This window comes from Sceloporus occidentalis, unplaced genomic scaffold, assembly GCF_023333645.1.
Source record: "Sceloporus occidentalis isolate IW3139 unplaced genomic scaffold, rSceOcc1.0.p SCAF_5, whole genome shotgun sequence".
NCBI classification, from domain to species: domain Eukaryota; kingdom Metazoa; phylum Chordata; class Lepidosauria; order Squamata; family Phrynosomatidae; genus Sceloporus; species Sceloporus occidentalis.
Genome location: NW_028316985.1, coordinates 82430544 through 82451564, shown reverse-complemented (window position 1 = coordinate 82451564; position 21021 = coordinate 82430544). Strand labels below are relative to the sequence as shown.

The 21021-nt window shown below is 44.3% G+C and overlaps 1 protein-coding gene across 4 annotated transcripts in view; it reads right to left on the bottom strand.

Moving 5' to 3' along the window:
* Nucleotides 1–677: 677 nt before the first annotated feature.
* Nucleotides 678–21021, bottom strand: part of LOC149312398 (ataxin-7-like protein 1) — a 107468-nt gene continuing 87124 nt past the window's right edge. For all 4 annotated transcript variants that reach the window (XM_089524540.1, XM_089524542.1, XM_089524541.1 and 1 more), the window contains 4 exons: nt 20890–21011; nt 9052–9985; nt 8506–8580; nt 678–4890 (listed from right to left, as the gene is read on the bottom strand). In XM_089524540.1, coding sequence (XP_089380666.1) covers nt 4849–4890; nt 8506–8580; nt 9052–9985; nt 20890–21011 — 1173 coding nt within the window. In that variant the 3' untranslated portion in view covers nt 678–4848. The remainder of the gene's footprint in view (nt 4891–8505; nt 8581–9051; nt 9986–20889; nt 21012–21021) is intronic.

Genomic DNA, 21021 nt, shown 5'->3' with positions numbered 1-21021 from the left:
AGCCTATACATACATATTTCTTGACGCAGACCACCGTTTGCTAGATCAGTGCTGACATTTTAAAGTGACTGGCCAGAATGCTGCTGGGTACTTGGGTCTTTGTTAGTGGATTTACCTCTACAGGAATTAGAGGTCCATAACATCTGTATCCAGTAAATAGGCTGCTGTTGCATTACTATGGAGGGGAACCAGTGAAGTGACTGAAGCACACATCGGTCTTGTTGCACATCGGGACTACGGCTGAGGAGTGCCAATGTGTGTGAGTAGAACCCACTGCACATTGGGATACTCTTGCCAATGCCCCTATATGGATCTTTGCAATTCAGTAACAAGATTTCATAGTATCTCTGCTAAGTACAGTGGATCCACCGCATCAGAGGGATAGTGATTTGCAAACTCGAGTGTCCACAGATTGCCATGTCCTTTATTCAATGGCAGTGTGTGCACAAAGGTGCGCTGGCACAGTACTGAACCTCCATAGATGGGAAGGGTCCACTGTATATGTAAAGTTACATAATGTACACTGTGATCAAGGATTCCGGCCATGAATTCTTGCAAATCTAGTAAAAACAAAACATATATATATTATAATACTTTGTTTTGCCAACCGTGAAAGTGCATCCCACACAACCGTCACCATTTGCTTTTAAAAACTAATTTTAAAAACTACACAAATGTTTCTTACAAACATATAAATTATTTTATTTACAAAGCCATGTTACAAAAAATAATAATAATAAAGCAAAAAAACAAAAACCAACAAAACCAAAAAGAAATACAATCGCTCACTAGAGAATATCTCCAGGCCTGGTGTTGAACCATGGCAGTATCAGTCAGATACATGTTTGTTCTTTATTCCTTTTTTTCCAAAACCTAAAGCCATAAAATTTACTATTTACACCTACTTTCGACACTTACAATTATCACAAGCATGGAATGGGTTCTCTCTGATACTGCTAATACAGAAAAGGTGCAGAACAAAGAATGGAAATACTTAGTGTTACAGAATATGGGCTTGTAGAAAAGAAATCGACTTTACACATATGGCATTTTCTTTCAGAATGATTGGACATGCTTTCTTCAAAAGTCTTCTGGAAAAAGATTCTGAAATCTGTAGTAGGAAAGCACAATAGAGGAGGTGCAAATTCATTTCTGTGCAACAGTTTATATTCCCCATGACTGACCAGCTATGCAAAACCCACAGAGTTTTGTTAAAGTGCCATGGGTCAACAGCATAACAAAATATAAGGTGTAAATAGAAAAATTTCTTCTTTTTTTTCCTTTTAAACAATAGTTCACTGAGAATCAGCAATAATAGAATATGCTGTATAAACTATTCTCTACAAAGGTTGATCAGCGCTATGTACAATTGTTAACATTGATACAAAAGAAGGCATACAAGTTATCCAAGTCGCTTTTTTTAAAAATATGGCTGACGGGCCTATGCATTGCGTATGTGTAACAACCAAAGCTTCTGAGCCTCTATTGCTGGAAACGAATCACAAAGTCTTCAGGCAAATGGGATCGGGATGGGGGTTGGTAAGGGAGAGGAAAGGAACTGTTGAATTAATCCTACATCAATAATACTTTACAGGCTGGTCCAGTTCATCTCCATTTTTAAAACTGCATTTCATTTTCCAGGTGAAACATTTTAGGTACATATAAAATTAAATAGTTATTTCTTTAGGTTTAAATGTAGAGAACAAAAAAGTATGGGAGGTTTTACTGATACTTGGCTTTTCGAAATGCTTTCAACCTAAGCCTCTGGGGGGGGGGGGGGGGGGATAGATATATAAATAGATAAGCAGCATTCAGAGAACACTCTCCCACAGTCCAGCTTCCTACATAAGATGTGTGTTAAGAGCTAAGAAACTCTTAACACTTTTGTTCCTTCAATCACTGAGTGGCAATAATTCTCAGAAGCACCCACTGAATTTCACCATCACTGTTTTCCCTCTAAAAGTAAAAAATAAAAATAAAAATGGCAGTTCATCAACTAGATAGAGGGTCTTTTGTTACTGAGATTTGAAAAATCCTGCAGTTATATAACATAAAATAAATTAGTTTTCTTTTTTTTAAAAAAATTAACAAGGCTCTGTTTCTACAACTGAAGAGAAAAATTGTGCAAAAATAACAAAGATATGTACATACTTTTTCAGTCTCAAGAAATGTACAATAAAACATAACTCAAAGTACACAAAAATTATAAACATTACTTAAAGTTTCCGAAGTTTCGTACTGCTCACGGAACTATTCCTGTCACCTCCCCGAATATAGGAAAACATAAATTATTTTAAAAAATTAACACTATTAAATTTACTTTTAAGAACAGCTTCTAATTTTACCCCAAAGGGCCTAGCCTCCTTTACGGTTGTTAAACATTTTATAAGTTTTAAAATCTGGCTTAAGCCTTTTTTAAAAAAGAAAGAAAGAAAAAGTAACCATCTCCCTATTTGCATTCTTTCTCCTTTTCCACGAGATGTAAATAAACCAGCATATAAGTGCACTTTTAACACTGTAGAAATAAAAGGTAACTCATCTGTACTAATTTTGCAGTACCTTAGTATTACTGATTTACTCATTACAAAATCTACTTTTATTTAAAAATAATAATTCAGTAATTCCTGTAAAACATTGTCAGTGCAATTCTACTGATACAAATTCAGTACGCCCAGCTCCTGCCTTTTCAAGGATAATTTATTTTATTAAGTAGAACAGTAGTATAGATTCTTTGGGGCCCTCCATCTAGATAGGAGGAAGTTTCCATTTTAGCATTCTTATGAAGCTCATGGGAGCAAATGCATAAATCTTTTGGTACACTGAGGTGATTAGAAACACCAAGATGAACAAGGTGTTGCACACTGAGACCAATGAAAAAAGTCAGTGGATTTTCTGGGCACATGATTCTCCCCACTAACTGTTATATACTGCTGAGAAATGCACTGGACGATTTTTTAAAAATCCTCAGGACAATAATAAATACAGAAGTTACTGCAAATTTGAAATAATTTAGGATTATATTAAATCTAGTTTACCACAAATTACATTATTTTGGAATGTCTGCTGCTCTCGTTGTCACAAGAGGCAAAAGGGGGAAAATACAGCAATTTGTTTCAAAAGGCATAATTAGAAATCAAACTGCATTACACAGACCAGAGGCAAATGTTTGTGAGAAACTAAAATAAGCTACTAATACAGTCTTACAAAGGGGTACTGAAAAGCTCTCAGCCCAACCAAGAAGGGAATGACCCAGAACCATCAAACATACATGCTATTCCACATATTCACCCTGACATTCGACACGCTTAGCACACTGTTTCTTATGTTTCTTTAACTCTTCCAAAAGTTTCTTTGATGTCTGGTCTCTGAAATACTGCTCTGCTGCCTCTATTATCTCTGCATCATTTGAAAATTTTGTTCCTTTCAAACTCCTTTTAAGTTTTGCAAACAAGAAGTAGTCAGATGGAGCAAGATCTGGTGAGTAGGGTGGATGGTCTATGACCCAAACCCCCAATTCTTGTAAACAGCCACTGTCTTGCCAGCCCTGTGAGCAGCTGCATTGTCCTGCAAAAAGAAACATCTTCCTATAGTTTCTCTAGCTGTTTTTTCCCTTCAATGCCTTCTTTTATTGGTGCATCTACACTGCAGAAACAATGCAGTATGACACCACTTGAAGTGTTGTAACTCTTTCCTATGGAAACCTGGGGTTTGTTATTTTACAAGGGCTTTAGCCTTCTCTGCCAAAGAGTGCTGGCCTGTCACCAAACTACATCCGTAGGATTCTGTAAGATGGAGCCATAGCAGTTAAAGTTGTGTCAAACTGCATGATCCCTACAGTGTAGACACACCCTAAGTTGTCTACTTAATGCAGTATTCTGCATTAACTGTTTGTCCGTTCTGAAGATAGTCATCAACATTTCCTTATCCCAAAACACTGCGGCCATGGCCTTTCCTGCTGACCTTGAGTCTTGAATTTCTATGGAGAACCTGAATGCCACCCCTGCAAGGACTGGTCTATGGAACTTAGTGATGTAACCATGATTCATAAACTCTGAAGTCATTCCCCCCAAAAAATATCACTACACTGCTGAAAATGCTGCAAAATCCAAGTTGATTTTGCAGCATTTTGCATCCACTCATGCTGAATGGTCGGCATTCAAACCTTTTGGCACCCACTTGGCTGACAGCTTCTGCATATCCAACTGTTCATCAATTATAAATGCAGTGCATTCCCAGGATATCTCTAGTGTCTCAGCAATTGTTTCAGCTGAGATTTGCTGAGCTACCAAAATCAGGTCATAAACATGCTTAACAATTTCAGGAGTTGTCACTGTTGAATGCCTCCCAGACACTGCTGCATCTTCAGTCTCAACATCTCCATTGCTGAAAGTTGGTACATCACTTCTTCACAGTTGAGTATGATGGGCACTTGTCACATAATGTTTCCATCATACATTCATGGATTTCCTTTGGAGTTTTCTTCTGCAGGAACAGGAAGTTCATGATGGGCCAGAGTTCAGCATTTGAAAATCCCACACTTTTCATTAACATGGTTCTATCAATGATCTGCAAAAATTCAGGAATTAGAGCTACAATCCTGGAAATTGGCAATTTACAATACAAAAGAACACTCTCTGATGCTACAGTGACAAAATTACATCCAGATTTTCGGAACTGGGTCAGGCCAAGAACTTTTCAGCACCCCCTCATATGTAGATTTCAGTTTTTTTTAATAAAAGAACAACAACAAATCAAGTTAGGACAGTTTGCAGGACATAAAGGTAAAACAAGAATCTCTGGCATAGGGCTGCTAAGACCTACAGATTTTTAGGCTGGTTGTTTTTCATATTATGGAAGAGTCCTTATTCTACCAGTCCGATTTAATGTCTTCTGAAAGAAAAAAAATAAATAAAATCAGTTTCAAAACAGTGTGAAAAATAATGCTGCATGCTCTATAGTTTCTTTGCACTCAATACCTCAGTGAATTTTATCTTATGTGTGAATTAAAGAAAAATAAAACTGTTAAAAGAAATACATAATTCATTACTGTAAGACATACATGTGTCAAACATATGTTCCAATTACATTAGATTCTACAGAAAACTTATTCTATCAGATAAGTTCTGTTTTAATCTGAGAAAAAACAACAACATTCTCTCTCGTTCTCTCTCAATTTGTACAGTGCTAACAAATATCAAAGATCATAATTAGTAAGCAGCGTTGCATTTACAGATTCATAACTTAGAGGCATGGGTCCATAACTAATCTGTACTTACTAAAATATGTAGTCTTATTGTAAATATACATAAATGCCACCCCAGCCCACCTTAAGAGCAAACAGCCAGACTGGGCAAAGGAGGACAGTTCTGATCAGGACACCGAGAGGATGTTTCTACTCGCCTCCCACCAGTGAGTGAAACTGTGCAATCAGAAGCAGAATTCCTGTTGCAAGTTCTTGCTGCAGCCTCATTCGCTGGTCGTGTATTCTGATCAGAAGCTCCTTTCCTTGCACTCTGATCAAAAGCTGAATGAGTCTCCCTTGCCTGATCCAGATGCTGGATCTTAAAATGGGTGGGTGCGAGAGTTGGGTCAGGAGACGCCACTTACCATAATTACATCTCTGTAACTAAGTAATCAATGTAGAATATTGGCATCTGTTTCTTACATGTCACGTATCTGTGGCTAACCTTTGGCCACTGAAGTCCAAAGCAACATAAGTAAGTTGCATTATGGATATGACAACAGTCGGACCTTGGTATCCGTGGGGGACCCAATTCCCACGGATATGAAAAAGCGTGGGACCTCAAGTCCCATTATCCCTAATGGAGGTGTGACACGCACATGGCCACGTGCACATGCTGCCACTGGGGACAAAGGGGTTTGCCATCTGTGGATGTTTAAATCCGTAGATGGCAAGTCAGTGGATAGCGAGGTGCCACTGTATAACTAGCTAACAACCACAGACTGAAACATCCAAATTCTATCAGGAAATTTTACTTGGCGGCAAAAGACCTTGACAGCACCAATTCTCAGCCTTTTTAATGGTACTGAGATGCCAGTTCAAAGGACCCTCTAAAAACTGTACCTCCAGATGGATGATTTAAAGTACAGTACTGCAATGAGGCAAGGCAGGAGTTAAATTGTTTACCAACATGGATGAACGCAACTCCCTCTCTTTACCTGTAGGTCATTTTCTTGTGCATTATGCCTAGACAGAGTGCTATAAAATACATATTTTTTCTACTTTTGAATTTATCCTCAAATGCGTTTTGTGTATTCATAGCAAGGAAACTCTATAAAATGCTTTCCCACTGACATCTGGCACCAAATACACTGGGAGGAGGGGCTGAAGTTAACCTAATATAGCAAGCCCTCAGTATCCACGGATTTGCCAACCGCAAATTCAAGCATCCGTGGATGGCAAGCCCGTTGTCCCCAATGGTGGCTCATGCATGTGGTTGCAACGCCATTAGGAACAGCCCCCATTGTCCTGTGGTGGTGTCTGCACATGGCTGTGCCGCCATAAGTCTCATTGTCCTTAATATGGCCATGCCACCACTGAGGACAGTGGGGGCTCTCCCTAATGGCAGCGTGGCTGCATGCATGTGCTGCCATTGGGACAACAGAATTTGAGTACCCACTGATTTTGGTATCTGTGCGGGAGTGTGTGTGTCTGGAATGGATCCCCCGCAGATACCAAGGGCCAACTGTATTTGCTGAAATTCAGGGTGCATCCAGACAAGTCTTTTATTGTGACACTGAACTACTTCAATTATATATTTTTACAGCAGGTTAGATAAACCAAGAACCTGAATAAAATGCTAGATTGCATATCTTTAAATTACCTTCATGGTATGTGAAATGTAGTAGTAGTATTGCAAAAATGTACAAACCTTTAAAGTAACACTTAATACTGTTAAGACCTATTTTTAACCAAAAATCTGGAATAAGTTGTAGAGCCTGTACAGACCAGCTCTTTGTATCGGCCTGGAGGGCAGACTCGAGGCGCAGTGTCTTGATGATGCACACCCGACTCCGCCCCTCCTAGGGCGCTCTGACGCTGCGCACCGCTCTAGACAGCGCGTGGCATCATGAAGCACCTCTGGTGCTATGTCCAAATGACACAATGCCGAAGGGGTGCCATACAGCCGTGCCACCATGGCTATGGCGCCTTTTGGGGGGGTGCAAACGGGAGCTGCATTTTGCGGCTCCTTTTTGGCTCTTCCAGAGGCCAGATTGGGGCCACGGCATGAGGTTGCCACAGCCTCAATGTAGCTGAAGAAGGGGTAGCTGCATGCCACCCATCTGTACAGCCCCTTAGGCATCATCTAAAGCTTCATGGTTAGATACACATTGCTATCTTCTATAGCAATAATGCTGCTAATCTACCTCTTAAAGAACTGTTGTAAAAGATCAATGATTGCTCAAAATTAACTACAGAAGCAATAACTATTTACAACTTTAAAATTTCCCTCAGCACTGTACATTAAAGTCACCTAGGTTTCTTACTGTCAGAAGGAAAATTCTATTGTTTCTCCTAACAAGGTAAACTATGTGCTATATAAACTGAAAAGTAAAAGTAACGGTGGTCTAAAACACACTGCAGAAATATTCTAGTTTGAGACCGCTTTAACTGCCCTGGCTCAGTGCTAGGGATTTGTACTTTATTGTGGTCCCAGAGCTCTCTGACAGAGAAGGCTAAAAGTTCCCAGAATTCCCTAGAACTGAGCCAGTACAGTTAAAGCGGTCTCAAACTGGATTATTTCTGCAGTGCATTTTGGACTGAGTAAACATTTTCTAATTCAGTACAATTCTGTTCTACACTGTAGGATTTACTTCCAGGTAGCTGTGCTTATAACTGCAAGATAACATTGCAACCTTATATATGTCTATCAAAAAAGAAGTTCTGCTAAACTAAACAGAGCTTATTTTTCAGGTGTGTAGGTACAGGGTTGCAGCTGAGTTGCCTTTTTCATGTACTCTAACACAAACAGGCAGAAGACAATGGGTTTGTGAACCAACACAAAAGCAGGGACCTCACAATTTTCAGAGAGAATTGCTTTATTATTTCATTGTTTAAGAGTTATATAAGAACTTGTCACACTGACAAGTCAAAGCAAATGAACCAAGATTTTTTAAAAAAAATCCTAGAGTTCAAAGTTCTTATTAAGTGAGTTTTCTAGACAATGTCATCCTAGCTTGCCCTAGGAATAATTCCAGAATCTCCATAGTAGGCAACAGCCCACAAAATCGATCACTTGTACAAAACAGCCAAGGAAAAATACGGCTACTTCTAGTTTATATGAAACTTTGTACCAAGTTGCTGGTATGCATTTCTTATCCGTGTAAGAGGTGTGTGTGTGGGTTTTAAACAAATGTGCCTTAAGTTATTACATAGTAAATTTCACTGGAAAAATTAGCTTTGATTGTCTACATTGAAATGATTAATTGTCAACAAATTTGTTATATAATCCCTTAAACATAATTCAAAAAACCACAACTCACTTGTTTGTTGTGCACTGGATTTGATGTACTTGAAGGAATGGACTGAGACAACGCTACACTGCTGTTTTTTCCCATCTGCAAGACACAAACAGTATTCAGAAAGTCGTGTCAAAACCTACAGAAATCAGTCATAAAAGCAGATAAATCTTACACTGTACTTCTTTTGTTCATTGAATTTTTATCCACACATCCACATTTTCTTTTAGAAGCATTAGAAAGAAGAAAAGTCTTTTCAACAATATATCATGCAACTACCAGTCAATCTTCCAAGGCCCCCAGTTTATCATGTTAAAAGAACTCAAATCAGACCTCACGAAACACTACATGGAAAACTCCAGGAAGCCTGGAGCATGAGAGGATGAGGAAGGGAAAAGGAAAGCATATTCAAACTCTTTCCCTAGTTCCACAGAAACAAGCCAAGGTGTCTTGAAGCTAGCTTGATAAATTTGATTCCAACCAGGTACAGGTATATGCATCCTAGCATGTCTCATGAGATCAGAACACTACCTGAATGGCTTATAAAAATCAAACAGAAAATTCTCTTACCTGTCGAGACACAGAGCTGTTGGGAGTATCTGGCACCGTAGAAATAAGGTTGGCAGTGCTCTTTTTGTGAACACTATTCATACCAGGCATTTTAGTGATTTTACAGGCTTTGCTACTAGAATTAGAGTTTTTACGTTTTTTCCCTTCTGATTTGTCAAAACAAAGGGGTAGAGAAGACACTGCATTGTGTGCTGCTAGAGAGTGGTCCCCTGAATGGTGAACAAGGGAGGGTACAGACAAACTAGAAGAGTCAATACTGCTTACAACAATGCTCATATGTTTCACTGAGTCTGTTGAGCTATTTGATAATGAAGCCCGTCCTGAAGGCTCTGATTTGGCACTGAGTGGGGTTGTTCCATTGTTTGCATTGTGCACTGACGTACTGTTATAGGAAGATGTAGCCTGATAAGAGTTCAGTGTTGAACTCGTGTTCAAGACACAGTTCTTTTTGTAAGACCCTGAAAATGAAGATGAGGAGGAAGTCTGCAATGACAATGAGGAGGAAGATGGTGGCTTTTTCTTTTTGTTACTAGAAGACTCATCACTGCGGCAAGATAGATCTCTGACTTTTGAGGATTTGCTGGTTTTCGTTTTGGATGGCTTGTGGGATGGGGAAGGGATGACTGCTGGCACTGGTGACGTGGCTGCTGGAGTCTTAAAAGTTGAATCTATGATACTCAGGCTGGCAGCAACATGAGGAAAAGCTGTGGAATGTGGCATGATGGAATTTGTATCTGACGTAGTCACAAAAGTTGCACTTGATAACATGGCTGAAGTCATTATGTACGAAGAAGGGGTTCTTGAACTGACCGGCGTTGAAGGACTATATACTGCATTGGGATTGCTGAGAGGTTGCAGAACTGATGCTGAAAATGGGGTGGTGATATGCGCTGCTGGAGACTGCACTGGGCTGTCAACTGCAGGAGGGATTTTCCTAAAACATGGAAGAAAGAGAAAGAGATGCAGATGTTTCATTTCTACCATATTCAGAACTCTTGACAAAAGTGATGCAGGAACTAAACAATAAAAGAAACATGGAACAATACAATACTACTCTAATTGTGGTATTAAATCAATTAGATTAATATTTCAATTTATGACATTTAAGGTGCTTTGAATTTGGTTCCAGATTCTTGTAATGTAATATTGGGGACTGTTCACATTGAATACTGCTGGATCATATTTGACTGGAGAGCTTCAGACATTTTGGGAGAAAATGGATTCTTCTTCGTGGTCTCTGCGAATCATACAAATGGGTTTCTCTGCACCTGCGCAGTGCTATTCGGAAACTTCTGGAATCACTGGGCAAAGTTAACTTTGCAACATATAGAAACTTTTTGGCGGTAACTCCGCCCACCCGTTATAAGGCCCCTGCCTTCCCGCTCTTTCCCCAGTTCCTTTTTTCCGCCGCGTTGGCTGCTGTAGGGAACTTCGCTTGCATTTGCTAGCTCTTTTGGCTTGAATCACTGGTTTTTTCTGACTTCGGACTGTTTTTGACAATTCTTCTTCCACGTCCTCCGTGTTTTGGTGACTCCGGACCGTTTTTGACGCTGGCTTCGTTTTTTCCTTCGACCATGTCTCCGGCTCCTTTCAAGAAGTGTGACGTCTGTGGCGGTAAAGTACCTATCCAGGACCCCCATACCTCCTGCCTTCTTTGTCTGGGGAGAGACCACGATGTCAAGGCCTGTCCACTCCGTAGGTCCATGACGTCCCAGGCTCGAAAGAACCGGGAATCTCGTCTCACCTCTGCTATTGCCCAGGGAGTTCTCAAGAGACCAGATGAGGGGGACCCGCGACCGTCTTCAGCCCCGGTAGTGAGCTCTGCTCCGGCTCGTGACAGCCCGGCCACCGTGTCTTCAGCTCCCCCGGCCGACGCGGCCCGTGGTTTCAACGAACCCAGTGCCGCCACCGCTGTGGCCCGTGGTCTTGATGCACCCAGAGCCACCACCAAACCCCCTAAACGCCCTCATAAAGTTTCAGGCACAGGGGAATCTTCCAGCTCTTCTTCTGTCATTCGGAAGAAAAAGGATCGGGTCACTCCATCTGAGACCAGCCCCAAAGTCTCTAAGACCCCAACCGAGATCTCGGGTCGCAACCCGGGTTCGACCCCAGAAAATCCAAGGGACCCGAAGACCCATGGGTCCGGGACCGAGGCTTCGGTTTCCAAGGCTCCTACGCCCGTTGGGAGCTCATCCAAGAAATCGAAGTCGTCAACCTCTCTGATGCCTCCGGACACCTCCAAGGTTGATGCAGGGGCCCACACCACCTCTCTGTCTAAAGGGGATGGTTCGCGATCCCATGGCGACCGAGACCCCTCCAAGTCTTCAAAGAAAAGGAAGAAGAGCTTAGACAAGGCTTCTCATTCAGCGGCCCTCGATAACCTCTTCGAACCCGACCCAGTTCCAAAGAAGTCCAGGTCATCCTCTGGTCCTTCTGAGCGGCCTGAAACCGCCAGGCAAGTTCCATCATCGGTGTCTGGTATACCTCCTTCCGAGCCCAGCTCCTCCTGCCGTCGGACCAACACAGCCCCCATGGCTACATTTCGGGACGTGTCCACGGTACCGTTCATTCACTCCGGGGATGAAGATTCGTTGTCTTCCGGGCGCCGGTCCCCAACCCCGATCCCGGAGCCCACACGGGAGGTCCCTCGACGAAAGGTTCCGGACTTCTTCTACGACTCGGAGACAGACCAATATTATATGTCTGTCTCCAAAGAACATGCCTTTGAGTGCTTCTCATCCAAGCATCCTAAGCGCCGTGCTCTGGACCCAGCTGTGCCGACACCGAAGCATCCGCCTGCGTCTCCTTCACGTCATGGGCACGGTTCCTCAGCACCCACGGCCCCGGCACCGGCCAAGAAGGCGCCCCGCCCAAATCGTCCAGTGGTGCTTCAGGAGCCCGAAGAACTTGACTCTGAGCCCGATATTGTTGTGTCCTCAGACGAGCCATCTGAGGCAGAGCTGTCACCTCCAGGCTCGCCACAGGAAATGCATTGTCCGGGACCGGCCTCCCCGTCTGATGACGTTCGGTCTTTCAGTGAACATACCATCAAGATGGCCAATGCTCTCGAGATTGAACTCTCTTACGCAAATGATGGTGCCCAAGACCCCATCGAGCGTCGAGTTCAAGGCAAGGTCCCGACTCCCCCTTCGATTCCGTTGCTACCGTCACTGGAGACCATACTGAAGCGGGCGTGGGATTCCCCTACTTCTTTGGCGGGCTCATCCCGAAAAGTGGAGACACTCTACAGGGTCTCGCCCTCCTCCTGCCCATGGCTGGCTTCGCATCCGAAGCAAAATTCTGCTATTGTGGAGGGCTCCCAGCAGACTTTCACTCAAAAGCAAGCCTCATCTCCAGCAGACCGTGAGGCTAAGAAGGTGGATGCGTTGGCGAAGAAGGCCTATTCCGCCGCCGCCCTTGCTGCCAAGGCTACGAATTATAATGCGTGCATGGGGGCATATGTCCAGACGCTAATGGAGGGCATTTCTCCTCTGATCCCCGATGTGCCGGACGATGTTCAACGCAAGCTGGTAGAGATCAGGGATGAGGCCCACTCTATAGGAAGCTGGCTCATCACCACCTCTAGAAACATCACAGATTGCGTGGGCAGAGCAATGTCAGCCGCTATCGCCCTTCGTCGGCATGCATGGCTCAGGAGCTCTGATCTCAACCTCAACGCCAGGGCTGCTATTGAGGAGATGCCAATTGACGGGTCTGGCCTGTTTCATACCGACACTGATGAGACTCTCAATAAGAAGTATCGTATGAAAGCAGCCGCTAGAAAGCACGGCATGTCTTCGACGCCCGCCCAACCGTTTAGGAAGAGGCAGCGCCCCTGGCACACTCAAGGTCAGTCCCAATGGCCCTTCCAACAGGACCGTTCTTTTCAACAACAGGGACCACAGAGGCAGAGATACCCCTCACAGTCTTCCTCCTCCTCCGGTCAACGCAATACTGGTCGGTACCGGAAGAACCGCCAACAGGAGCCCGACCAATCTAAAAAGAGGTCCTGAAGGGTCCCAGTGCGCTTCGTCTCCTCTTCCCCTCCCTCCTATCTTGATATTCTGAGGCCTCACAGTAACATCTGGGCCTCTATTACATCTGACTCGTGGGTCCTCAAAATTGTCCGTAGGGGTTATGCCCTCGAGTTTTTTGACCTCCCTCCAACTGGATTTTTTGTTTCCACCCCACCCTCGGACACCCTTCTCGACGAAGTGCGCTCTCTCCTTGCCAAGGGAGCAATCTCACCCGTGGCTCCCGAACTCCTCCATAGATCCTTCTTTTCACGGTACTTCACTGTGCCCAAGGCTGATGGAGGCATCAGACCAATCCTAGACTTGAGAGATCTGAATCAATTCCTTGACCACCACCGTTTCCGCATGGTAACGTTGGCTTCTATCCTGCCTTTGCTCCACCAGGGACTTTGGTTTGCAACCATCGATCTCAAGGATGCCTACTTCCACATAGGGATTCGAGAATCCCACAGACGATTCCTTACCTTTGCCGTCGGATCCGATGCTTACCACTACAACGTTCTTCCCTTCGGCCTGGCCACGGCACCAAGGGTGTTCACCAAGTGCATGGCACCGATAGTAGCCTATCTTCACCAAAGAGGCTATATGGTGTTTCCATACCTGGACGATTGGCTCTTTGCAGCAACCTCGCGAGACCAACTTCTAGAGGCATCCAGATTTGCACTGGAGCTCCTGGCATCTCTAGGACTGGTCGTCAATCTAGACAAATCCCATCTCGTCCCGTCCACGCGCATCAGGTTTATTGGCGCTGTCCTCGACTCCGTGCTCTGCACCGCATATCTCTCTCGAGACCGTTTCCAGGCTCTGTCGACAGCGGTTCGGGCGTGCTTGGCTCACAGAAGGGTCGCGGCCAAGGTCATTCAGATAGCCCTGGGCCACATGGCGTCGACTACCTATGTCACCCCCTTCGCAAGGCTTCGTCTTCGACCCTTACAGGCCTGGTTCCTATCGGTCTTCAACCCAATAGAGGATCACCCCTCCAAGTGGCTCACCGTCCCAAGACCTGTCGCCTCTTCTCTGCAATGGTGGCTAGACTCCCGCAACGTCTGCGCCGGCATGCCGTTCGTTCCACCACAACCACAAATAACTCTCACGACGGACGCATCGCTGGAAGGCTGGGGAGCCCACCTACTCGACCTCGTAATAAGGAACACTTGGTCTCCAGCGGAGAGATGCCTCCACATCAACGCATTGGAAATGCTAGCGGTGGAGAAGGCCCTCCGTTCATTCGAGTCCAATGTCACGGACAAGGTGGTACTGCTCAGGACGGACAACACCACTGTGATGTTCTACATCAACAAGCAGGGAGGCACCAAGTCCAGGACCTTACTGGACATCACTCTACGGATTTGGGACTGGTGCATTCCGAGGCAGATCATCTTCCAAGCAATTCACTTGCCCGGAGACGAGAACGACCTGGCGGATCAACTCAGCAGATCCTCATCCACCTGCCACGAGTGGAGGCTACATCCAGAGACAGTCAATGACCTCTTTGACAGATGGGGTCGAGCCCAGATCGACCTCTTCGCGACTGTCCACAACACTCACTGTCCCCAGTTCTGCTCCCGAACGCCGAACCACAATTGCCTTGGAGACGCGTTCGGGTTCATTTGGTCGGGGCGGAAGCTGTACGCCTTCCCACCGTTTCCACTAATAACCAGGGTAGTCTCCAAGATGACCGCGGATCGCCCGGAGGCAATCCTCATCACTCCTTGGTGGCCGAGACAGCCGTGGTTCCCAGTACTCCTTCAACTTTCCAGGGGAGAACATCTCCGCCTCGAGCCCCGTCCCGATCTCCTCACGATGCGAGATGGACGGATTCGACACCCAGAGATCGAGAGCCTACCCTTGGTGGCCTGGAGGCTTCGTCCCTGACTACGTTATCGGATCCGGTACGCAGAGTAATCCTGGCTGCACATAAACCATCCACCCAGCGGTCCTATGCCCTCAAGTGGAGGAGATTCAGTCTCTTCCTTGAGGAAAAGGGCTTGTCTCCTGCCGAGGTCTCCACTCCTGTGGTGTTGGAGTTTTTGATGGCGCTATTGGATGAGGGGTTGCGCCTCTCATCCATCAAGTGCTACTTGTCTGCTATTTGTGCCAAGTATCAATTCAGGGGGAGGGCTTCCTTTTTCAGGGATCCCTTGGTGAAGGGGTTCCTTAAGGGATGTGTCAACCTGTACCCTCCCGTGTCGGTACCGACTCCGGCTTGGAGCTTGGAGGCGGTGCTGGCCGCACTTCAGTCCAAGCCCTTTGAACCGATGGCCACAGCGGACTTGAGACTATTGACTTGGAAGACCGCCTTTCTTGTGGCCATCACCTCTGCCCGCCGTGCGGGTGAACTATGTGCCTTGCGGAGAGACCAGCCCTTCCTGAGGTTTCACAAGGACAAGGTGGTCCTCCGGACAGATATTACTTTTTTACCTAAGGTTGTCTCTGCCTTTCATATGTGCCAGGACATTGTGTTGCCCACCCTCGCTTCCAACCCGACCTCGGATGAGGAGCGGAGCCTTCACTCTCTTGATGTCAGGAGAGCGCTGGCGTTTTACCTGGACAGAACTGCTGCCTCCAGTCGGTCCGAGAGACTTTTCCAATGCTACTCGGAACCGAAAAAGGGGTTGCCTGTGTCTGCGCAGAGGTTTTCCAAATGGGTGGCCGGTACCATCCACCTCTGCTATGAACTCCTGGGCAAACCTCTCCCTGGCAGGGTTCGATCCCACTCTACAAGGGCAGTGTCAGCATCCTCTGCATTCCTATCGGGCATTCCCTTGGAGGATATTTGCAGGGCTGCTATTTGGTCCCAACCTCTGAATTATCAAACATTATAGGTTGGACACCAGAGCTATTCGAGACGCAGCTTTCGGGAGGGCTGTGTTGGTTTCAGGGTTGCATTGATTGCACTACTGATGGTTGTGTTTCAGCATTTGTGTATATAATGCCTTTGCGTTTACATTCTGTTGAATGTTGGTTTGCACAATTTCAATGGGATGGGTCTTGCATGACTCGTTATTCCCTTCTCAGGTTTTGCAATACTATTGCTATGTTTGGTTTGTGCATGAACAAAGAGACTGACTCTTTTAGGGTTCCAGGTGTTTATTATTGCAATAAATATACCCTTGGTTTACCATAGCTTTGGTTTCAGGACACTCCCTCCACCGCATACCTAAGCTTGTCAGTCTAACCCATTTGTATGATTCGCAGAGACCACGAAGAAGAAGGACAGGTTGCTTACCTGTAACGGTATTTCTTCGAGTAGTCATCTGCGAATACATACAAATCCCACCCGTCCGTCCCCTCAGTGTCCTGCTCTGATTGGCTCTTTCCATCGCCTGCTTGGCGGAAAAAATTGCGGAACTGGGGAAAGAGCGGGAAGGCAGGGATCTTATAACGGGTGGGCGGAGTTACCGCCAAAAAGTTTCTATATGTTGCAAAGTTAACTTTGCCCAGTGATTCCAGAAGTTTCCGAATAGCACTGCGCAGGCGCAGAGAAACCCATTTGTATGTATTCGCAGATGACCACTCGAAGAAATACCGTTACAGGTAAGCAACCTGTCCTTATCTGGACTAGTTTTAGTCTGTTTTCAAGTCAGGGAACAGTACCAAAAGCAGTGTTGATTATTCTAACTGACTCTGTTCACCTTCTCTGGGTGAAAGACAGAGGTAGTGCTGCCTTGCTGATTTTCCTGGATCTCTCAGTGAGTTCACATACCATTGGTCACTGTATCCTACTGGACTGGCTCTGTCAGATCAGAGTCGGGGGTATTATGTTAGGGAACCATCTAATGAAAAATAATAATTGTAAGCTGCTCTGATAGCCTTTAGGGCTGAAGGGTGGGGTATAAATACCATAAATAAATAATAAAATAAATAAATGTTGCAGTGGCTGCAAGGTTGGTTCCAGGGAATTGCATAGGGGGCCTTGTCCTCCTATTGCCATTAAGGCATGGCTGCCACAGAGTTCTGCCTTGTCTCCCATTCAATATAATATCTGAATAACAGCAGTGGGTGAAGTGAGTAAGAGTTTTGTGGTTGGGTGCCATCAGTACTTTGATGACCCAGTATTCTACTTTTCCTTGTCATTGGAATTCCTGAAACTGTACAGATGTTATACCAGTCTGCTATCATGGGCTTGATAAGGGTAAAAAACAAACAAGCAAAAGCAAATCAGAAGCTGAATCCCAGTAAGACAGAGGCTCTGTGGAAACTGGATGGCATTGTGGGCCCTTGGGAGCACTCCTAGAACCTTCTCTGTTGCTTGAAGACCATGGAAACTCTGTGGTTCGGAGTGACTGGGGCCACTATTGACTGAGTCGCCAGTTATGATCTTTCTCAGAAGCTGATAACTTTGCCACAGTAGTGCATTCACTGGTAACTTCACAATTACACTACTGAAATGCATCCCATGTGCAGGTGTCCTTGAATACAACCTGACAGGAGGACTATATAGTAACCTTGAAATACCAGTTTGAAAGTAATCACATTTGCTGACAGGTGCTTCAGGTCTGAATTCAAGATATTGGTGGTAACATATAAAGCCCTAAATGGCTTGGGGCTTGATACTTGAAGGAGCACCTCTGTAGATACGCTTGCTTAGGGACTGAAGCCTGTTGGAGGGACCTTCCCCTCTGGCCTATTGGTGGAAGCAATACACTTTGGGAATGTGTGGGACAGGGCTTTCTGTGCTGTGGTTCTCTGGCTGTGAAATATCCTCCTCTTGGAGGCCCAGTTGGCACCAATACTGGTATCACTCTGGCACCATATAAAACCATGACTTTTTGCTAGAGCCCTTGGGGCCAAGTTAATTTAACCCAAATGTCCACATGTGTATGGCTTTAAATTGTCTTAAACTGTTTTAATTGGTTTTAAACTGGATTTAACTTGTCAAATTTTAATATATATATATATATATATTAATTCATTTAAGTAACTCCTGGTATTTTTAATTGTTTTAAATGCTTTGAATGGACTTTATTGTACACTGCCCTGAGAATCTTAGATGCATGGCAGATACAGGACAGGATATAACTGTTTTCATAAATAAATGTGCTCCCCAATATACCCCCTGCTGTGTGAGAACTCTCTCATACTTTTCTACTTACTGCTTAAGACAAAAACATATATGCCCCTACGGTTGGGCAACTTGTATCCCTTGAGATGTTTTTGGATTGCAACTTCCATTATCCATCTCTATTGGCTGTGCTGGCTAAGGCTGATGGGAGGGTGCCAAGCTGCTCTGCCTTAAACCTGCTTTGAGATTCTCAATTGAACACAGGTGCTCAAAGGGGCACAAAGAAACTTCTGTATTAGCTGTACCTGAATCCTAAATAGATTTGGCCTGTGGGCAATGCATTCATATCTTGAAGTGTCACACATGGCTCAATAATGTCCCATTTTCTTCATTCCTCTGCAAAAATGAGTACTCATCCATATGACATAAGGTCTGTATGTGCTCCTCCCTTCCATCTCCTATGGAAGTTACAGTAGACAATACTGCAATGCAAATGCCTTTATCTGTTTTAAGGACGTTGCAGACGTGTATTAATATCTAATATTATCAGCCAAGCAATTATCTGGTGTTTAAAATAAAAAATTAGCATGTATCATAGAAGCAACCAGTCCAACCCCCCTGCCATGCAGGAACTCACAATCAAAGTACCCCGAAAGAGATGGTCATACAGCCTCTGTTTAAAAACTTCCAAAGAAGGAGACTCCACCACACTCTGAGGAAGTGTGTTCTACTGTCGAACAGCTCTTACTATTAAGAAGTTCCTCCTAATGTTTAGGTGGAATCTTTTTCCCTGTAGCTTCCATCCACTGTTCTGAGTCTTATTCCCTGGAGCAGCAGAAAACAAGCTTGCTCCATCCTCAATGACACCCCTTCAAATACTTACACAGGGCTATCATATCACCTCTTAATCTTAATTTCTCCAGGCTAAACATTCCCAACTCACTAAGCCTCTCCTCATAGGGCATGGTTTTCAGACCCTTTACCATTTTGGTAGCCCTCCTCAGGACACGCTTCACCTTGTCAACATCCTTTTTGAATTATGGCCTCTATGTCACATCACAGATTTTTGCTTCAGGGAGAGAGACAATATACTTCCCGAGATATCTTGTTAGGCCCACAAACTACTGAATCTTTACCCCTCAGTGGCTGTTCTCTGCAGTGGTACCTCCAGGGTTCCCTGCACTGTCCCTGAGGACTGTCCCTGCACCTCTTCCTCATCATTCCTGATATGGGAGAGAGCTTCAAATCTGCAAGCTCCCAGAATGATCCCTGGATTCCCTATTTCTGTGTGTGACATTCCTCCATCTATCTACCTCCTATGTATGTGAAGTGACCTTCTCCCCAGCAACTTCCTCTGTATGTTCTCCATCCATGACCATCCGTTCTGTTCTGTCCAGGGAAACCTCTTGCTCCTTAATATGCTGAAGTGTAGATACCCGGACCTCTCTTCCAACAGGGCTACCCACTTGCGCTTGGTGCAGGTGAAGTTCCCCATGTCCATAGGCAAGAAGACAAATATTCCACAAATGTTGCTGGTGACTGCAGCAGCTCCCTCAGTGCCCATATTGAGAAGTCTTAAGTAGGCACTGAAACAGGACTGTAGCCTCTCCCGCCCCCCTGGGATAAGAAAGCTGCTCTGTGCTTTATTTGACTGTGAAAACAGTGTGCGCCTCTGGCAGCAGTTATAAAGAGCTAGGCTGCTAGTTCCATCCCTCACTGACTCACAGAAGTCCTTCCCCACAGCAGCAAATACACTCTCTTAAGTTTTAAGAAAAAAAATTAAAAACTCACCCAGTCAAAATGGCTACCCAGAAATAGCTTTTTTTCTTTTCACTGTGCAGGGGCTCATTCTAATTCATCCATATACTGTCCCTTCACTAACAACATTTCATTGATATGTAGTTATTGTGCTTTTGATGATCCATGTTTCTTGAGGAAAATAATGTAATCCAAAGTTATTCTAAAGTCAGAACTGTTCTGAGGAGAAAGTTCTGTTATTACTAATGGCAAGTTATACCATCTGCTTTGCCCTACTCTCTTGTTTAGTGACCTTAGGGCAGCTTGTGTTACTGTTTGCAGGCATTTTCCCTGACTTGTGTTTGCTTTTGCAGATAAGGGTATGTTTGGTCTTGGGTGGTGGTGGTGTGATCCTAAATCAGGATTGTTTTTGTGGCTCTGAACCCCTCCACACTCCCCACACTGCCCTTTTTCTGCTTCCTCAAGAGAACTGCCTCTCCTGAATGCCCTCAGGAATAGCAATTCATCTTTTAAATAAGTTTCAACACTCCCCTATGCATTTCTTAACACAAAGATTAACCATTTTCCAAAACCAACAGTAGACGTTTGCCCTCTTCTGGTTCTGTTTTGGATTTTTGGCTGTTCATAACTAGCCAGTTATGGTTGCAGTTACCTAACTGTGTCCTAAATTACTATTGCTTTTAAATTTTAAGTTGTACTTTATTGCAATTTTAAAAATTGTCTTATGTATATATTTTTATAAGTCATTTTGTCTAGGTACAAAGGTGGATAAATATCCTTGCACATTTACCACTCGTTTGCAACAAAAGGAACTCAGTAAGACAGCTAAGCAAAATTTTGCTTCCTAACTTCATTATTACCATTATGCACCAGTGTTGTCTCTTCTGTTTCTCTGGCATCATTTCTGCACATTATTAACATAATCTACTATAGTCATGTTCCCCGCCCCACAGAACACAATTATACATTAAGATTTTCTGCCATGAGAAGGATTGTTAGAAACATGCAAGACTGAGCCAAAGAATATATATTGTTACTTACTTCCACATCTGTGAATTTAAGTGTTTTTCTACCATGGAATTTAGTGCTAGTCGAAAATGATCCCATCTTCTGTCAAAGACGTAGTATCCTCTTCCCATCAAATGGCTTCCAAACGAACAAAACTGAAGAAAA